Raw genomic sequence first — 17,046 nt, forward strand, 5'->3', positions numbered from 1 at the left:
CTAGAATTGATAAACACTCCTCCAACTATTCCACCAAGGTATCACAAATTAACTTCAGAACATACAGTTCTGTTACAACAAGAGGTTCAATTTCTACTACTCAAACAAGCATTAGTTAGTTCCACAGTCTCAACTAGGAACAGGAGTTTACGCACTGTACTTCCTAATTCTCCAAAAAGATAGCACCCTCAGGCCACTAAATCTCTATATCCTATCCGAACATTTCCACATGGTAACTCTGCAAGATGTTATCCCACTGCTACAAAACAGGATTAGACCGCAAAGATGCGTATTTCGACATATCCATCCAGCTCACAGAAAATACCTCAGTTTTGTTACACAAGGAAAACACTACCAATTCAAATTGTTACCTTTCAGCATAACAGCTCCAAGGGTATTCACAAAGTGCTTAGCAGTAGTAGCAGCTTACCTAGGGAGGCAACATATCCATGTATTTCCATATCTAGGCTATTGGCTAATAATCAAGCAATTGTATACAGTACCAAAATCATACACAATACATGATAGAAACTCTGCACACCCTAGGGTTTTCAATAAACTACCAAAAGTCACACCTTCAGCCAGCACAAATACATCCGTATTTAGGCACTGTCCTAAATACTCAACTAGCTCTAGCATATCCAAATACACAAAGGATACAAGCTTTTCAAAATCTAATTCCATTTATACAACAAAATCAAAAATACACTAAGATTTGTCTTAAATACTAGGAATGATGGCGTCTTGCATTACAGCAGTCCCATATGCAAGACTAAACATGAGGCCCTTAGAACAGTGCCTTGCACAACAATGGTCACAAGCACACAGTCAGCTTCAAGATCTAGTGTTGGTAGACCGCCAAACACATTTGTCCCTTCAGTGGTGGAATCGCAGCAACTTAATCAAAGGGCAGTCGTTTCAAGACCCTGTGCCTCAGATCATAATTACAACAGATTCATCAATGATTGGTTGGGGAGCTCACCTAAATAATCACAACATTCAAGGACAATGGGATGTCAAACAGAAACAGCCACACTTAAACCATTTAGAGTTATTAGCTGTGTTCCTTGCCCTCAGAGCATTTCAACCTCTTCTCAAACAGAAGAACGTTCTTATAAAAACTGACGTGACAACCATGTATTATCGCTACAAGCAGGGAGGGGCGCATTCATCCCAACTGTCCCTTCTAGCCCAAATAATTTGGAAATTGGGAATCCACAACCAAATTAATCTATTAGCACAGTACATCCTAAGGATAGACAATCAGTTGGCAGATATTCTTAGCAGAAATCACCAACAAACTCACAAATGGGTGATTCATTCAGTCACTTCAAAACTACTTTCAAAAGTGGGTAACACCAAACCTAGATCTGTTTGCAACAAGCAAAAACACAAAATGCCAAAACTTAGCATCCAGACACCCATATCCCCTATCCAAGGGCAATGCTCTATGGATCAATTGGTCAGGGATATTTGCGTACGCTTTTCCCCTTCTCGCACTCCCATTTTTAGTCAACAAGTTGCGTCAAACTTCACTCAACATGATACTCATAGCACCAACATGGGCATGTCAGCCATTGTACACAACATTACTAGATCTATCAGTAGTACTACATTCCAAACTCCCATGCAGACCAGATCCATTGACACAAAACAAAGGTCACATCAGACATCCAAATCACAAAGCACTCAATCTAGCAATTTGGCTCCTGAGGTCATAGTTTGGACTTACAACTTCCATCAGAATGTATGGAAGTTATTAAACTAGCAAGAAAACCCTCTACTAGACCTTGCTATGCAAACTAATGGAAAGGATTTGTATATTACTATCAATCTAAAAAAATATAGACCCTCTTACAGCATCAATACAAGATATTGTATGTTAACTTAATTTACAAAAAAAATTAGCATTTTCAATAAAAATACATCTTACTGCAATCTCTGCATATTTACAAAATATACAACATAGCTCTTTATTTAGAGTTCCTGTCATTAAAGCTTTCATGGAAGGCTTGAAACGCATCATTCCACCCAGAACAACACCAGTTCCATCTTGGAATCTAAATATAGTGCTTACAAGGCTTATGGGACCACCATTTGAGCCAATGTACTTGTGTCAAATTCAATTTCTAACATGGAAAGTTGCCTTCTTTGTAGCAATTACTTTTCTAAGAAGAGTAAGTGAAATCCAAGCCTTTATTCTTGAGGAACCTTTCTTCCAGGTACACAAACATAAAGTTGTACTAAGAACAAATCCAAAATTTCTACCAAAAGTTGTATCACCCTTTCATATTAATCAAACAGTGGAACTGCCAGTCTTCTTTCCACAGCCAGATTCTGTGGCAGAAAGAGCTCTACATACATTAGACATCAAAAGAGCTTTAATGTACTATATAGACAGAACTAAACTATTTAGAAAGACTAAACAACTATTTGCAGCTTTCCAACAACTACATACAGGCAATCCTAAATCAAAACCAGGTTTAGCACGGTGGATTGTAAGGTACATACAAACATGCTGTATCAAAGCAAAAAGACAGCTTTTAGTTACTCCCAAAGCACATTCTACATGAAAGAAAGGTGCAGCAATGACATTTTTAGGAAATATACCAATGGCTGAAATATGTAAAGCCGCTACATGGTCTACACCACATACATTCACTAAACACTACTGTGTAGACATATTGTCACAACAGCAAGCCACAGTCGGTCAAGCTGTTCTAAGAACATTATTTCAAACAGCTTCAACTCCTAAAGGCTAGCCACCGCTTTTTGATTGGGAGGACAAACTGCTTTGTAGTCTATGCACAGCATGTGTATCTGCAGCTACACATGCCATCAAACGGAAAATGTCACTCACCCAGTGTACATCTGTTCGTGGCATGTTCTGCTGCAGATTCACATGCATACTCCCTCCTCCCCTTAAGTGTGTAGTTTATCACATTTGTATATACATTTACATGGATATCTCTTATTTTATACCTATATACTCTCACTCCTTCCTTTACCCTCTGCGGGAAAACAGTCTAACAATGGAATTGTTGCCCATGCGCAATGGAGCTGAAGAGGAGTCTCTCGAACCCGTGACTTGAAAAAAGACTTCTTTGAAGAAAAACAACTTCTAACACTTCGAGCCCAGCACTAGATGGTGGACTAATGCACAGCATGTGAACCTGCAGCAGAACATGCCACGAACGGATGTACACTGGGTAAGTGACATTTTCCATATATATATATAATCTCCTACCTACACTGTATTTGAGCACAGCGTAATATCTGGGGGTACACCATCCCTCATACCTGGAGGAAGAAGCCTGTAGTCTAGAGACACAATCCCCCTGTGGATCATGGGTCTGGCTATCTAAGTAGCTACAGCGAAGCAAACAGTCTTGGTCATCTGCCTGGAATCTCCCTCTAAGAAGTCTATGGCAAAGGGGTGTTTTTATAATAAAACTGACATTCTAAGAAATGGTCCCCACGTATGATTGTTTTCCTGAGAATGTTGGAGACACATCATACCACGTTTGTCGGCAACCCTATCTGACTGTAGCCTTGAAGAAAGCACGAAGTAAAATAAATGTCCAACTAAGAACGTAATGCTTTCTTAGGCAAATGTACAATAAGATAAAGAAAATTAAACAGCACTGCAAATGTGGCGTATTGCGAGGAAAGTCACAGTGGCAGGCCTAGTTAGCTAAAATAACGTTTTAAAATCATGGCTAAAATAGCTATACAACTCTGTGGGAGGAAGACTCGTAAATATGTACCTAAATGGTACATCACCACAGCTCAGTGGGTTCTTTCAATTATCTAACATGGTTATTGTCTAGAACTAATCTCCACTCAACCAAACCTTCCTCCTCATTCCCACATGCTCTCTCAAGACCATATCATTATGCTAAAGGGGGAAGTACAGCGCCTTCTTTCCAAAGGGTCTACATAATTAGTACATTCATCCCAACAAGGGTCAGGATTATATTTACTTTATTTCCTCATACCCAAAAAGGACGATTCATTAATATCAATTTTAGATCTCAGACCTCTCAATCTATACATACTCGGAGCATTTCCATGTGGACACTCCAAGATGTTATCTCCCCTATTACAACAAGGGGATTACATGACCGCATTGGATCTCAAAGATTCTTATTTACACATTCCCATACATCCATCACATCACAAATATCTAAGGTTTGTCATTGCAGGAAACACTACCAATTCCAGGTACTACCATTCAGGGTAACCGCTCCAAGGGTAGTCACAAAATGCTTGGCAGTGGTAGCAGTATTTCTCAGAAGAAAACACATATATGTTTTCTCATATCTAGACGATTGGCTCATAAAAGCCAATACAATGCAAACTTGTCAGGAACACACACTACACTGTAAATCTTCTGTACAATTTGGGATTCATAATAAATTACCACAAATCTCATCTCCAACCAGCACAAATACAGCCTTATTAAGGAGTAATTCTAAACACCCAGTCAGCATTAGCATATTCAAACCTAATAAGGATTCAGTCTTTTCAAAATCTCATATCTCAATTGGAGGAGAATCATATTTACACAGTGAAGCTTGTGATGAAGCTGTTAGGAATGATGGCTTCGTGTGTAGCCATAGTTCCCTTTGCAAGACTGCACATGCGATCACTACAGGACTGCCTCTTCCAACAGTAGTCTGCGTCACAGGGTCAACTTCAGGATCTAGTGTTAGACTACCAGACTCCAGCCTATCAAAGGGGAGCCCCTTTCACAACCCTGTGCCTCAAACCAGTATCACAAAAGATGCATCACTAATAGGTTGGGGAGCTCATCTCAACAACCTCACTATACGAGGGGAATAGTACTGCAACCAACAGACTTATCATTTAAACTACCTGGAATTACAAGCAGTATTCCTAGCACCCAAACCTTTTCTGCCACAAATCACACGCAAAGTAGTGTTAATACAGACAGACAATATGACCGCAATGTATTATCTGCAAAGACAGGGTGGGGGGAGATACACTAATCTCAATTGTCCCTTTTAGCACAGACAATCTTGAAATGGGCAATTCACAATCACATTTAATTAGTGGCAGAGTATCTCCCAGGGATACACAATCAACTAGGGGACGACTTAAGTAGGACGCAGCAACAAGTCCACAAATGAGAAATTCACCCACGAGTAATTCAAGAATACTTTCAAATGTGGGGAACTCCAGAAATAGACCTTTTCGCCACAAAAGAAAACTCAAAATGCCAAAGGTTTGCATCGAGGTATCCACACCTTTCAATCCAAGGGCAGTTCTCAATGGATGAATTAGTCAGGGATATTTGCTTACGCTTTTCCACCTCTCCCACTCATTCCATCTCTGATAATAAAAATGGAACAAGCATCACTTACCATACTCATAGCTCCCACATGGGCAAAGACCTAAGCAGATTTAGTGCTCTATGCACTCCATGCAGGTGATAGAGCCAACTATGACCTCAACTTAAGACCCTAGCAGTTCAGGGTTGCTTTAAGTCTTGGTTCTTCAGCTCCACAGTCAGTTCCCTCTGGATGATAGAGACAAGAAATGCACTCCAACACCCATCAATGCTATGGTGTCTCTGAATGCCCTGGAAGCAAAGGTAGGCTTCTGGTCCTAATGGAATGCCTTGAGTGCATATGTCCTGATGAAGTCTTGCAAATCTTAATAGCAGTTTGAGCATCGGCTGATAGCCACACCTATAGAAATCTAAAGCTTGAATAAACACCAACAAGAATATATTTGTATGCACCTTCTGGTTGTAGGGGACCACAATGGTCCAAGTACACATACTGCACTTTTTTGTTGGAAACTGAGGGGTGTCTGCGATGGGCATTTTATGATGGATCCTTTAATTTTTTAGAAATGTCACAACAAAGGACATACTGCTTGGTTTGTATGTATAGACAGAGTTTCTGCAAAAGTGGGATAGTAGTCGCCACATCAGCAATGGCAGAAGCAACCCCTTCATTTGCTGCTTTAATAAGATCTAATCTGTGGTTTTGGTTGGGGATCAGATGATCACCCACCCTTGGTATTGTTGCTAAAGCAATGTTTTGTGCACTTAGGTGATAGGAATATGTTGAAGGGTATGCTTTTGGAAAGGGCTTGCCATCAGCCGAGGCTTTCACGGCAGCCGATATCATCTTCCAACCTCGTATGAGAACAAGTTATTGCAACAGAAGCCATAGCTGCTGCAGAGTTCTCCGCTTCGTCAGCCAGAGTTTCCTACTATGTATATCCTAACATGCTGGTGACCCAAAGTATGTACTACATGAGCCAGTGTCATCTTATCTTTAAGATGTGCCACCTTCCTCCGCAAGAATTTGTTTTATGGTGTTTTCTTTGAATTTCTGAACCCATTAAGGCGCCAGTAGTGTAAGTATTCACTAAAGTATTTGACACAATAGTACGAATTACACACAAAGTAGAAAGAATGGGTCCGTGTGTTCCATTGCCAAGATCAGGGCTTTGAGCTCTGTTGTGCTGCGCATCCCCTAGGGTCTACCTGTAGGTTTGTTGAGGGAAGAATATAGTATCCCTCATTACCCTGCAAACAGCTGTGCAAGTGGAGGGGTATTGTTGTTTGGCACGTAGAGCTGGTTGGGTTGAACCGTCGGTGTAAATTATTATTCTGTATTGTTCAAGAGGCACAAAGTTGGCGGACATGTGGTATTTAAGTTCACACTGAAGAAATTCTTGCGTCTGAAGTTTTGGATCAAAAACGTAATAAACAGTGGCAGTTAAGGACGTAACCCGTTGAATCCAGCATGAATGTAATGTCTTTGCATTTGGGACGCTTGCTTTTGTGACGGACTCGTGGGCTATGATGGGGGTAACAAGAATGTTTCCCTTGGGCTAATGGTATTTCCTTTGACAGCCATTTGGACAGCAGTCTTTATTTTTTGTTTTTGTTAATGCAAAGTGTTCTGCAAGTACAGGTGTGATTTGTATACCATGGGTACAGTTTCACCTTCATTAATTGTGATGTAGGTGAACCCAGTGGCACCCGGAATGATCCGTATTACCAAATTTGTTTTGGCACATGTGCAAATGTTTTGCTTCAAGCATGTCTATTAGTAATGCTCTAAGAATTTGCTGTGGTGTCCCTTGTTTGCTTGAGACGAGTTAAATCATAAAGTGGTTTAATGTGTTGAACTTATTCTTGAATGTAAGTTCTGCCAAAGTTAAAGAAACCAACCAATGATTGCATTTCTCATTTCTCTAGGAATTGTGGTGGCAGGATCTTAACCTTGTTTAGTAGTTTATTTCCTAAAGATGGGACACTAATAAAAATCTTTGTTTTCTTAATATTATGTCCCATGCAGTGCATACCAAGACAATGCGATACACCCTGGCTAAATTTGTGTTGAGGTCATCTGTCAGATACATGTCATCTACATAAGACAACCCTTCAGGATCCATATCATGTAATTTTGATGTCACAGGGGTTGAGAATAAATCTTGGACTGTTCATATAACCTTGAGGTAAACCGCACCATCTCCTTTGGGATTCCAAAGCCGAGAATGCTGTTCTTTCCTGGTTTATAGGTGCTAGATTTTGGCATGATGAATCATTGGAAATATCTGAGGTTCTGCATTTTTTGCGTACTGCTGATTAGTGCTGTACTGTCTGAACTTAGTATGGTAAATGTGTGTATGACGGTTTAAGTGTCTGTAATATGAAACTTCTGTGTTGATGGTTTGGCTAAGCTTCGGTAAACAAAGTGTTATTCATTGGCGATACACAGGGTTCAGTTACACCCTGGTACTCCAGTTAAGAGATTTTCCCTCACTGGTGCGTAAGCCTTCTGTTTAATGAGATATTGTGGTTGTCTGTAGAGTGTATATTATTGGAATTACATGGTATGGGGGAATCCCTGTCCCACCCCCACATGGTTGTGGTACGGTGCTGGAGCCTGCTCGAAAGTTCAATCTACGGCATAGGTTTCTTTTACTGTGTCTGGAACAAGGACTAAGAAAGAAGGCAAAGTTACATCTTCCCCTTTTATGATTATACAAACAAATTCAAATGGCCATTCTTTTCTGCCAATAGTATGTCATGACTGAGTGTTAACCTTCCCCAGAAGATCACTTTAATGGTGCCCTCAATGTCTACCTCCAATTATAATTTTAACTTCGTCTCCCCATCCTACAGGGTATACACTCTGTCTGCTGTTTCGTCTTCAGGTAAGTAGTTAGTTGCTGTCACATCCAGAAGCTCTTCAAGAGTCCGGCGAACTATTGGGACTTCTGCTGCCCTGTTTTGCAGATCCACTGCCTAAGTACTGTTCAACAGTAATGTTCTCAAACATATGTGGCATGTTTAGCCGAAAATGCATAACCATTTTGAATTGGGATTTTCTCTCTTTTTGGTGACAGTCTCCGAAGAGCGTTGACACCTTTTTTTTTTTTTTTTTTTTGGTTTCAAATACTCATTTTGGTGGTCTGACCGTCGTCCTCTCTCACTGTGTCCATCGGGTGAGTCCTGAAAGGAATGAGATGGGCGAATATCAGTATATTGATATCTGTCAGGAGTTTTTAAAGTTAGACTGTTTCTAAGATTTTATCTTTTTTTCGGAGGTCTCTGAATGCGAAGATTCTTCTCTTTGGTTTTGTTTGTCTTTATTTTTCTGGTTATCCCAGTGTTTTTATAACCCTTTTGTGCTTGTTTGGTATTAACCTTACTGGATTTACTTTGTAATTGTGGTTTACCTAGTCTGGCTCCCAGACTATCCCGACCTATACTAGCAGAGGTCTTGGTGCTAATTTTAGGCAGCCCCAGTTTCGGATCTTGTGGTAGAACTTCTCTGAGCTGCTGACATACTGCCAATGCTACTGCTTTCCCATTAATATTATTATAATTGAGGAGATTGTAGCAAAATTTCCCATTAATTGCATCCCCAAATCCAGGGTACGGATACTGCCGCCCAAGTGCCTGTTACCCACTGAGGGAGCCATTAAAACGGCAAGCATATTGTTAGAATTGCATGTTTTTCTTGGGTGTCCCCTGTGGGGAAACACTATTTTTTGTGCTATTCAAAATGGAATTTCTTCATGTTTCGTAGTTACCTTAGCCATTATTAAGTGCGCGGTTCAAGATTTATCCTGGCTGTAGTCAAATGTGGTGCTGCTGGAGCAGCCCTTTCTGGGGCAGTATTTAAGGTCTGCATAACAAATTAAGAGTCTACATTTTTTCTAAATTGTCGTACATCCTCTACTGGCATATTTTGTGCATTGGGATGTGGTGTATTAGTGGCTAATTCTGGCCATGTTGGTCCTTCATTACTTAGGGGATCTAATCTAACATTTTCTATAACGTGTGGGAGGGTGTCTTTAAACCAGTTCTGGTGTTCTTGATTAGAGATTTCTAAATATGCATAAGCTCTGTATGGTGCAGGTACGTTTGCTATTGTGTAGTTTTGAAAATGTGTTTGCATCTGCTGCTACAAAGGTGACCAAGAATTGTCAATTTTTGTTCTTTGTGCCCCCCCCCCCCAAAAAAAAAAAAAAAATCAGTGAGCCCATTAACTACAGTTGTGTGAAGTTCTCATTTACTGGAATTGTTACCTGTTGAGGGTCCGCCAAATTTTAGTGTTAAGTTCGGAGACAAACCCCAGTTTGGGTAATCCATTCAATGTCCAAGCTTGAACAACCCACAGAGTAAGATAGGTACTACCTGTTTAGCTGAGGAGGATTTTCCCTAATACCACGGACGTCTCCGTTTAAGGTATTTAGAGTACCATTAGCATGTGAGAGATGGAGGTGCTTTGGAGATCGATCACATTTGTGCCTGACCAAACAGTGGTGCAGTGTCGTAGGACTCTTACCGTGGAGGTAAGACTGCTTAGTTTTAAGGCAGCATCACCACTGTGTATGGGTGACTGAGTCAGACCAACTGAAAGCTGTCGGCCTGACTTTGTAGTCTAGCTTGCAGCACCTCACCAAACTTTAAAGTAAAAGATGTGTGGCAGCCTCGAAACATCACACTCTGACTCAGAAGTCGTTGTGGAATAGGTCATACCCCTTTCTCAGATAGTCTTACACTTGCTGAGGCAGGCAGCGAGATGCAGTGTGTAAGTCTTAGTATTTATTTGAAGCAATTGCATCCGCAGCTAAAAGGCATGAGCTGCAAATATTAGTAAAATGAAACATAATACAGTGATCGTGACCATTAGAGTAAAATATATACATAGTCCCTCAATCCTGATCTAATCATAAGTTCTAGTGATTCCTACCACCGCCCCATTGCCTAAACCTGGAACATGGCGGTGTTATCTCTTCTGTCTGTTACCGATCTATGATAGGAGCCTGTCCCCCTACATGAAAGGTAGGCAAGGGTCCCCCTGTTGTCTGCTGGTAATCCTCCCGGTTGTCTGGAAAGGCAAGGCCAGGGTCAGCGGAGCTGTCAATGAAATGATGTACGCTCCCAAAAGCCCATAACTGGAATGCCCTCTTCCCTCAAGCCTATGCAGTGTTTATATAAAAATAAATATGTTGTATTGTAAAAAAAATGCTGATGTGGTGATATGTCTATGGTTGGGGTTTGACTGCGTATCTCTGGGACTAACTATACTGGGTAAAATATTGTGCACTAAACATGACAGCCTTGAGCAGAGTACAGAGTGAAGTGTGTGCAAAGGACTGATAAATGTAAAACTCAAATAACTATGCTTTCTCGGAAAGGCAGCTGATGAAAATATAAAAACAACCAAACTGAAAGGGAGCTCTGCTAAAATACAAAAAAAAGAATAAGCAAATAAAACATGTATGTGTGTAAAAGGGTGCAGGCTACAGGCCTAGAGCTAAAATAGGGGTGCCCAATATAGGCACTTAAAGGAACTTAAGGCACCTGTATAGCGGGGGGCTTTGTCTGTGTGCCTAGCTGTTTAGAAAATAACTGATACAGCCCTCCCAGTTTTGACTGTGCTTGTGTATAGTATAGTACTTGAACCCATGCCAGAATGTCTGGACCAAAGTCCTTTCAGTGAACTAGAAATGGATAATTCTAGTTGAGGGTCTCAAAAGCATCCCAGGGGTCTGTTAACACAGCAGTTGGTAGCTCAGTTCAGCATGCCTTCTTTCATAACACAGAGAAGCCTCCTTTTGTTCTCTGCTGTGTCAGAGTAACTGAGGCAGATTGATCTGGGTACATCAATTCAGGCACCTGGGCGTCGCAGGGGCCATATCCTAATCACCAGTATTTTACCTAGAGATTTGCAAAATACATTTAGCATGGAGAGTGGATGATATGAGGAGATCTAAAATGAGTGTTGGAGAGGATGTAGAATAATGTAATAGCCTTTCTGCTGACTGGCTGCAGTATTCTTATCTTTGGTGCTTGATGCATTTTTAGGAGTCTGAGTTATTTCATAGTAAACACACATTTGTAGCTCTGGGAGGGAGAACTGTTGCAGCCAAATGTGTTGCCTGTCAGCAGACCTAAGGTTGCGCCTGCGATCTCTTGTAATGTTAACCATCCTTCCAGAGTGGCAGTCTGCTGGGGGTCCAGCTTCAGCAGCACTGCTGGGCTAAGATAATAATCAAGTGCCTGGTTGTCTGTCGACCTGTGCAGCATTCAGCCTAAGCCTTTACTTTTGGTCCCTTTGTCCCTCCTATTACTTGGAGATCCATTTCATCTAAGTCTTCAGCCCAGATAACGGTCATGGATACATCCCTGGCAGTAAGGCAGGTAAGCTAACAAATCAAGGTCTGTTCATGAGCGGGGGCCAGATATGTAATCTTTTAGAACTTTGTGTGCATAGCCCTTAATGTTTTCCTTCTGTCTCTAATTGACTGCTTTTTATTGAAATAGGCATTACAACAACAATCTATCTCAACAAGTAGCAGGGAGCGTTTGAGCCAGTTCTCTATTATAGAAGTTTAGTCATCATGGAAATAACTGCTAACCAAAGATCCAACGTAGATTATGCACTCTCTTTGCTTACAAAATGTGCACACAGACGTTTATAGCTCCTGGACAATTATCTTTTCGGATCCTTAAGATTTGGGCTTTACCCACAAGTGGATATTTAGGTGTACAAGCCTCCCCAGTTCCTGTGACTGGGCCCTAGCTACACCTGCCTAGAATGACTGTCTCTGTACATAGAATGTCTTTGCCAAACAAAATACCAAAGGTATTGTATATGGAGATTTATATAGCGCGTTCCGGCCTTGGCATCGAAACGCTCGAGGACCTGAATAAAGAGGGAACGACCGAGACCAGCAATCTTACTGTGGAAACAGCCATGTTTTCACTTGCTTCCTGAATATCATGAAATTGTGTTCTTGCCTGATGTCCAACGGTAAAGCATTCCAATATCTGGCAGCCGCCACTGTAAAAGCTTTGTCTCCCCACCTGACTCTACGAGTTTGACAAACCTGAATCAGGTAGGAATTGTCCGATCTTAGGACGCGCCCTGGACGATACCACCCGAGTATCAGCCAGGTGTTCAGCACCGTCCCCATAGATAGCTTTAAAGGTTAGGCAAAGGGCTTTAAATATAATTCCCTTCGCCCCTGGAAGCCAATGAAGATACTTTAGGCTATGAGAAGCCGAAGCTAAACGTGGAAGTTCCAAAATCATACAAGCTGCATTATTCTGAATTAGCTGCAGTTTCCTCAAGGAACCCCCATCAATATCCAACAACAATGAGTTACAGTAATCCAATCTGGACATAATCAATGCTAGAATAACAGTGACTCTTTCCTCCTGCTTCAAAAACGGTAAAACTTTTCTCAGGAGTTTGTGTCCAATAACTAGATTTGACTATAGCACTAACCTGTGGCTTAAAGCTCAATGAGTCATCAAAGATCACTCCCAAATTTCTGGTAGCCACACACATTCATCAGGCCACCATCGTGAACTCCACAGTTCCTTACTACAACCATACAAAACAATCTCCGTCTTGTTTGTGTTAAGCTTCAGCCAGTTCTGTCTCCTCCACTTAATAATATCCTGCATGCAATTATTAAAACGATCAGCTTCTTCCTCCCGTTGCTCCTAGATACCGGGATGATAAGTTGTGTGTCATCAGCATAAGAGGATGGGATAAAACCATATGATCGGATAAGTCTTGCTAAGGGGGCCACATAGATATTAAACAGCATTGGACTCAGCGCCGAGCTCTGAGGCACGCCACATGGCAGATGAAAAGCCGGTGCTTTAAAGCCCTCCCTGCTTACATTAATAGATCTATTACTTAGACTCCAGGATTTTAAGAGTGGAATGTCTTATTCCAGCATGATGAAGGCGGGAGACCAAGATCGCAGGCAAGATGGTATCAGATGCCACGGAAAGATCCAATAGTACAAGAATAGCGCCTTGACCCTCATCCAGGAATCTCCGGATGGAGTCAGATGACGTTAGTAGCGCTGATTCCATACTATGAGCCCTTCTAAACCCATGTTGTGACTGATCGAAGCCTCCAACCTGATCAAGAAACATGGAGAGTTCATAATAAATGTGTTTTTCAAAAATCTTAGCCAATGTAGGTAGCAAAGAAATAGGTCGCAAATTGCTTAAATCAAAGGCAGTTTGAACGGGATTCTTTTTTAAAGGTGTGTCAAAAGAATCCATATGCATCTGCCAAAGCCTGAAGGTGCCTGTAGCTAAGCATGAGATGGCAGCCCCTCCATTCTTCCTTGCTGAGAGCTTCCACATCAGCATACCAGGTTGCCTGCAAAGCTGGGTAGGTGCCTGGTTTGTTGCTTAGTAGACAGAGGCAAATTTGTGAAATCAGCTTGGCTGTCAATGCGTTAATCGTAGGTTTTACCCAAGGCAAGCTGATTTCTGGAATAGCAGGCAGTCTCTGAAAATATGTACCTAGGCCATGTCTTCAGTTGCAAGTGGCTTCAATAAATTGCGATTTCAAAGCCAAATTTGTATTGCAAGTATGTGAAATAACACATCAGGGCCTTTCAGATAACAATCATCTGGGATACAAAAAAAACATTAAACCTCGCATGTGTAAGCTACAGCTAATCGCAGTTGTTGGGAGTAGGTACATCCTACTGTCTTCCCAATGAATACCAGAGAGAGTCTCCCAAATTTTAAACACAGATTGAAGGAACAGTGGTGCATCTGTGGTTGTTGTATCTTTCATATTATAATTAGTCAGCAAAGCTAGGTTTTATGCTGCAATGATGTATTTTAATGTTAAGGTTTAACTGGATTTTAGTTTACATGTACAACATGCAAAGTATATTAAATTTAGCTTTTAATGAGTCTGAGATGTATTTGGTGGGATTTAAAAAAATGCATCTCTCCCTATAATTATAGGGGGAGTATACATCTTGAAATTTTCTGTGATTCAGCACAATGGTGACTTCAGTCAGTCAGAATTGCATTGTGAAAACTTTTCTGCTAGGAGGAATGGATTGTTAATGAGGCTTTTGGACATTTGTATAAAAAGTCTTGAGGGTTCGGCAGTGACAGCTTGTTCAAGGGACTTCCCTTCGTTTAAAATGGTTAATTTTGCCGTTTGGAAATCCCCCTTATCTAAGGTAGGGCATCCTATGATCCTGGGGGGGGGGGGGGGAGAAGGTGTCTTGAGCTGCCATTGCAATACTCCCTGTGAAGACATTGTGCCCAGTACACTTAAGGCATGACTGCAGGCTGCGACTGTAAAGAATTGTGCATAACTGAACTAGTCAAAGGATACATCATGCCCTTTGCTCTGATAATGTATGCATTTTCTTAACTGTGTATGGGCTAGTCTCCTGTTCTAGTAGGACATGCTCAGAGCTCCTGCTTTGTGGGAGTAATAGACACAGATGATGGCTTTATTTTTGAGTTGAAGATGGAACGGCAGGGACCCAGGTTTCTGATGCTACTCCTATATCAGTATGATCAGAGTGCTGACCTGCAGGAAAGTTGCCTAAGTGCTATACGTTCTAGAGTATCAAAAGCAAATTACTTTAATATTTCTGTTTTTGGAGTGATGATTGGTCTGAAATGTCTAAATTAATCTGTTACCTTCAACAGGAAGTTACTGATCCAGAGAAAGGTTTCATAGAAGATGACAAGGTTACGTTTGAAGTCTATGTGCAAGCAGATGCACCACATGGGGTTGCGTAAGTTATCATTTTAGGATTTTAATTAACTTAATCGTTGAATTTGGTTCCTTTTTTTCCTTAGTTTTAGTTTACAATTTGACATATCGGTGGTGCGCAATCCTAAGTATGCTATCATATTTAAAACTAAAAGTTCTGCTTCTCTAACAACGAATCTGAATAGTTAAAAATACTTAATAGTTCAGTCTATTTGAGAAAACTTAAAAGAAAAGTCTTGGAACTGGACAAAATGCCAGTGAGAGCCAATATTTTTCTTGTCTTATGGAAACATTTTCCCACAGAAACCTCACCTTGGGAATATTCCTCTGGGTGCCAGATTGGTCTAGGAACCTTTCCCTATCAATAGCATTTTAGTGCTCTGAGGCTGCACATAGTGATTCAGCTGCTACTCTGCCTGCTCAATAGGACATCAGAGTATTAGGCATCAGCGGTACTGGGGTTCGTTTTTGTTTTCACGTAGCTAATCAGCGTGGGTATGGCATTACTGTGGCCCTCGTTACATCGCAGAACAAACTTTGTGGCCCATGGGAACATGTTTCCGACAAACAATGACTAACCATGACCTAGATTTTATGACTTTGGTTTGATACACCCAAATGCCCTCAGGGATTGGGAGGTCATGTTTTTAGCTAAGGCCTGTGACAATAATCTGAAATGTTCCCCTTTCTCTGCAGATAAATCTAAAAAATAAAAATAAAAAAATGTTTATGGCATGTGTGGCTATAGATGCACATGCTCTGCATACTCCTGCCATCTAGTGTTGGGTCTGCATGTGTACCTTCCGCGCTGTACCGAGCCGACCATCTGCCTCATTGACTCTGAGCACCCTGGCACCCACTGCTTCGGATGCAACCACCTATGCGCCGAAACAGAGACCAACCAAGTTCGGCACCGAAACCTTCCATTTCAGCACTGGACCCGATTCTAGAGACTATGATGGAGAGGCATGATCTGCAGTAAAGAAAATTCACATCCAACCTTCTACCGGCTGAATTTTGATAAAGGCAGTGCAGTTAATACCTACTCCATCTGAGCACCAGCTTTCTTTTGATGAAGCCATTGATCTACCTGCACCTCCTAAAAAGGATATTACCACCAGTCCTTTACAGCCACCTTTGTTTGCTTCTCCTCCACCTCCTCTGTCTCCCTCAGCATCACCACTTCCTACATTACATCACTTGCTTAGTAATTTAGGTAATACAACTCCACTGGTTCCCCAGAATCTTGTACTGGGGGAGCAGGGAGGGGAAGATGACCTGGCTAAGCCACCCTCACATCCATGGGACACTCATGATATTGACACCGCCTCCGGCCCCCAACCCCTGGAGATACCGATCCAGAAGTCTGCTCAGCTGAGCCGTCACCTTGGATGATGCAACATCATTCCAGGAACTTGTAGCTATGGCGTCTGCATACCACCTGGTCTCGTTGCACAAAGACCCTGTAGATGACTTTCTCTTTGAGACACTTTCTTCTACCACTAGGGCATGCCAATATCTCTCCATGTTAAAAGGGATGATCTGCCACGCAAATTAGATATTTAAAGTTCTCTTCCAGGGGATCCTCATCAAAGTCATAAACATTGAATATTCCCGCCCTTGTGCGGGGACCCCGGAGCATATATAAAATATATACACATTATACATGTGTAACAAACAGTCATGCAGGCTATCATGTTAAAAACAGGCTAAAATGCTTTATTTCTATGAAGTTTTTTTTTTTTTTTTTTTTTTTTTTTTAAATACTACAATAGAGCATAAATAAGTAGCCAAGCTCCTAAAACTAGGCTTGGGGAAGTAAGCAGTAGCAAACTCTAGTGAAAAAATAGAGAAAACTGCATTGAAAAACAATGAAGCATTCTTAGCCAATAGGCTGCATGTAGGTTAACACAGGAGAACCATAAAAACTTTGGCACTGTGCCTTTAAGACCCTGAGCACCTCCAGTATCCCACCATG

General features: G+C 41.3%; 1 protein-coding gene across 2 annotated transcripts in view; it reads left to right on the forward strand.

Moving 5' to 3' along the window:
* Positions 1-17,046, forward strand: part of USP7 (ubiquitin specific peptidase 7) — a 1,253,379-nt gene that overhangs the window by 299,907 nt on the left and 936,426 nt on the right. For both annotated transcript variants that reach the window (XM_069210408.1, XM_069210409.1), the window contains exon 5: positions 15,002-15,090. In XM_069210408.1, coding sequence (XP_069066509.1) covers positions 15,002-15,090 — 89 coding nt within the window. The remainder of the gene's footprint in view (positions 1-15,001; positions 15,091-17,046) is intronic.

This window comes from Pleurodeles waltl, chromosome 10, assembly GCF_031143425.1.
Source record: "Pleurodeles waltl isolate 20211129_DDA chromosome 10, aPleWal1.hap1.20221129, whole genome shotgun sequence".
In the NCBI taxonomy this organism is placed as follows: domain Eukaryota; kingdom Metazoa; phylum Chordata; class Amphibia; order Caudata; family Salamandridae; genus Pleurodeles; species Pleurodeles waltl.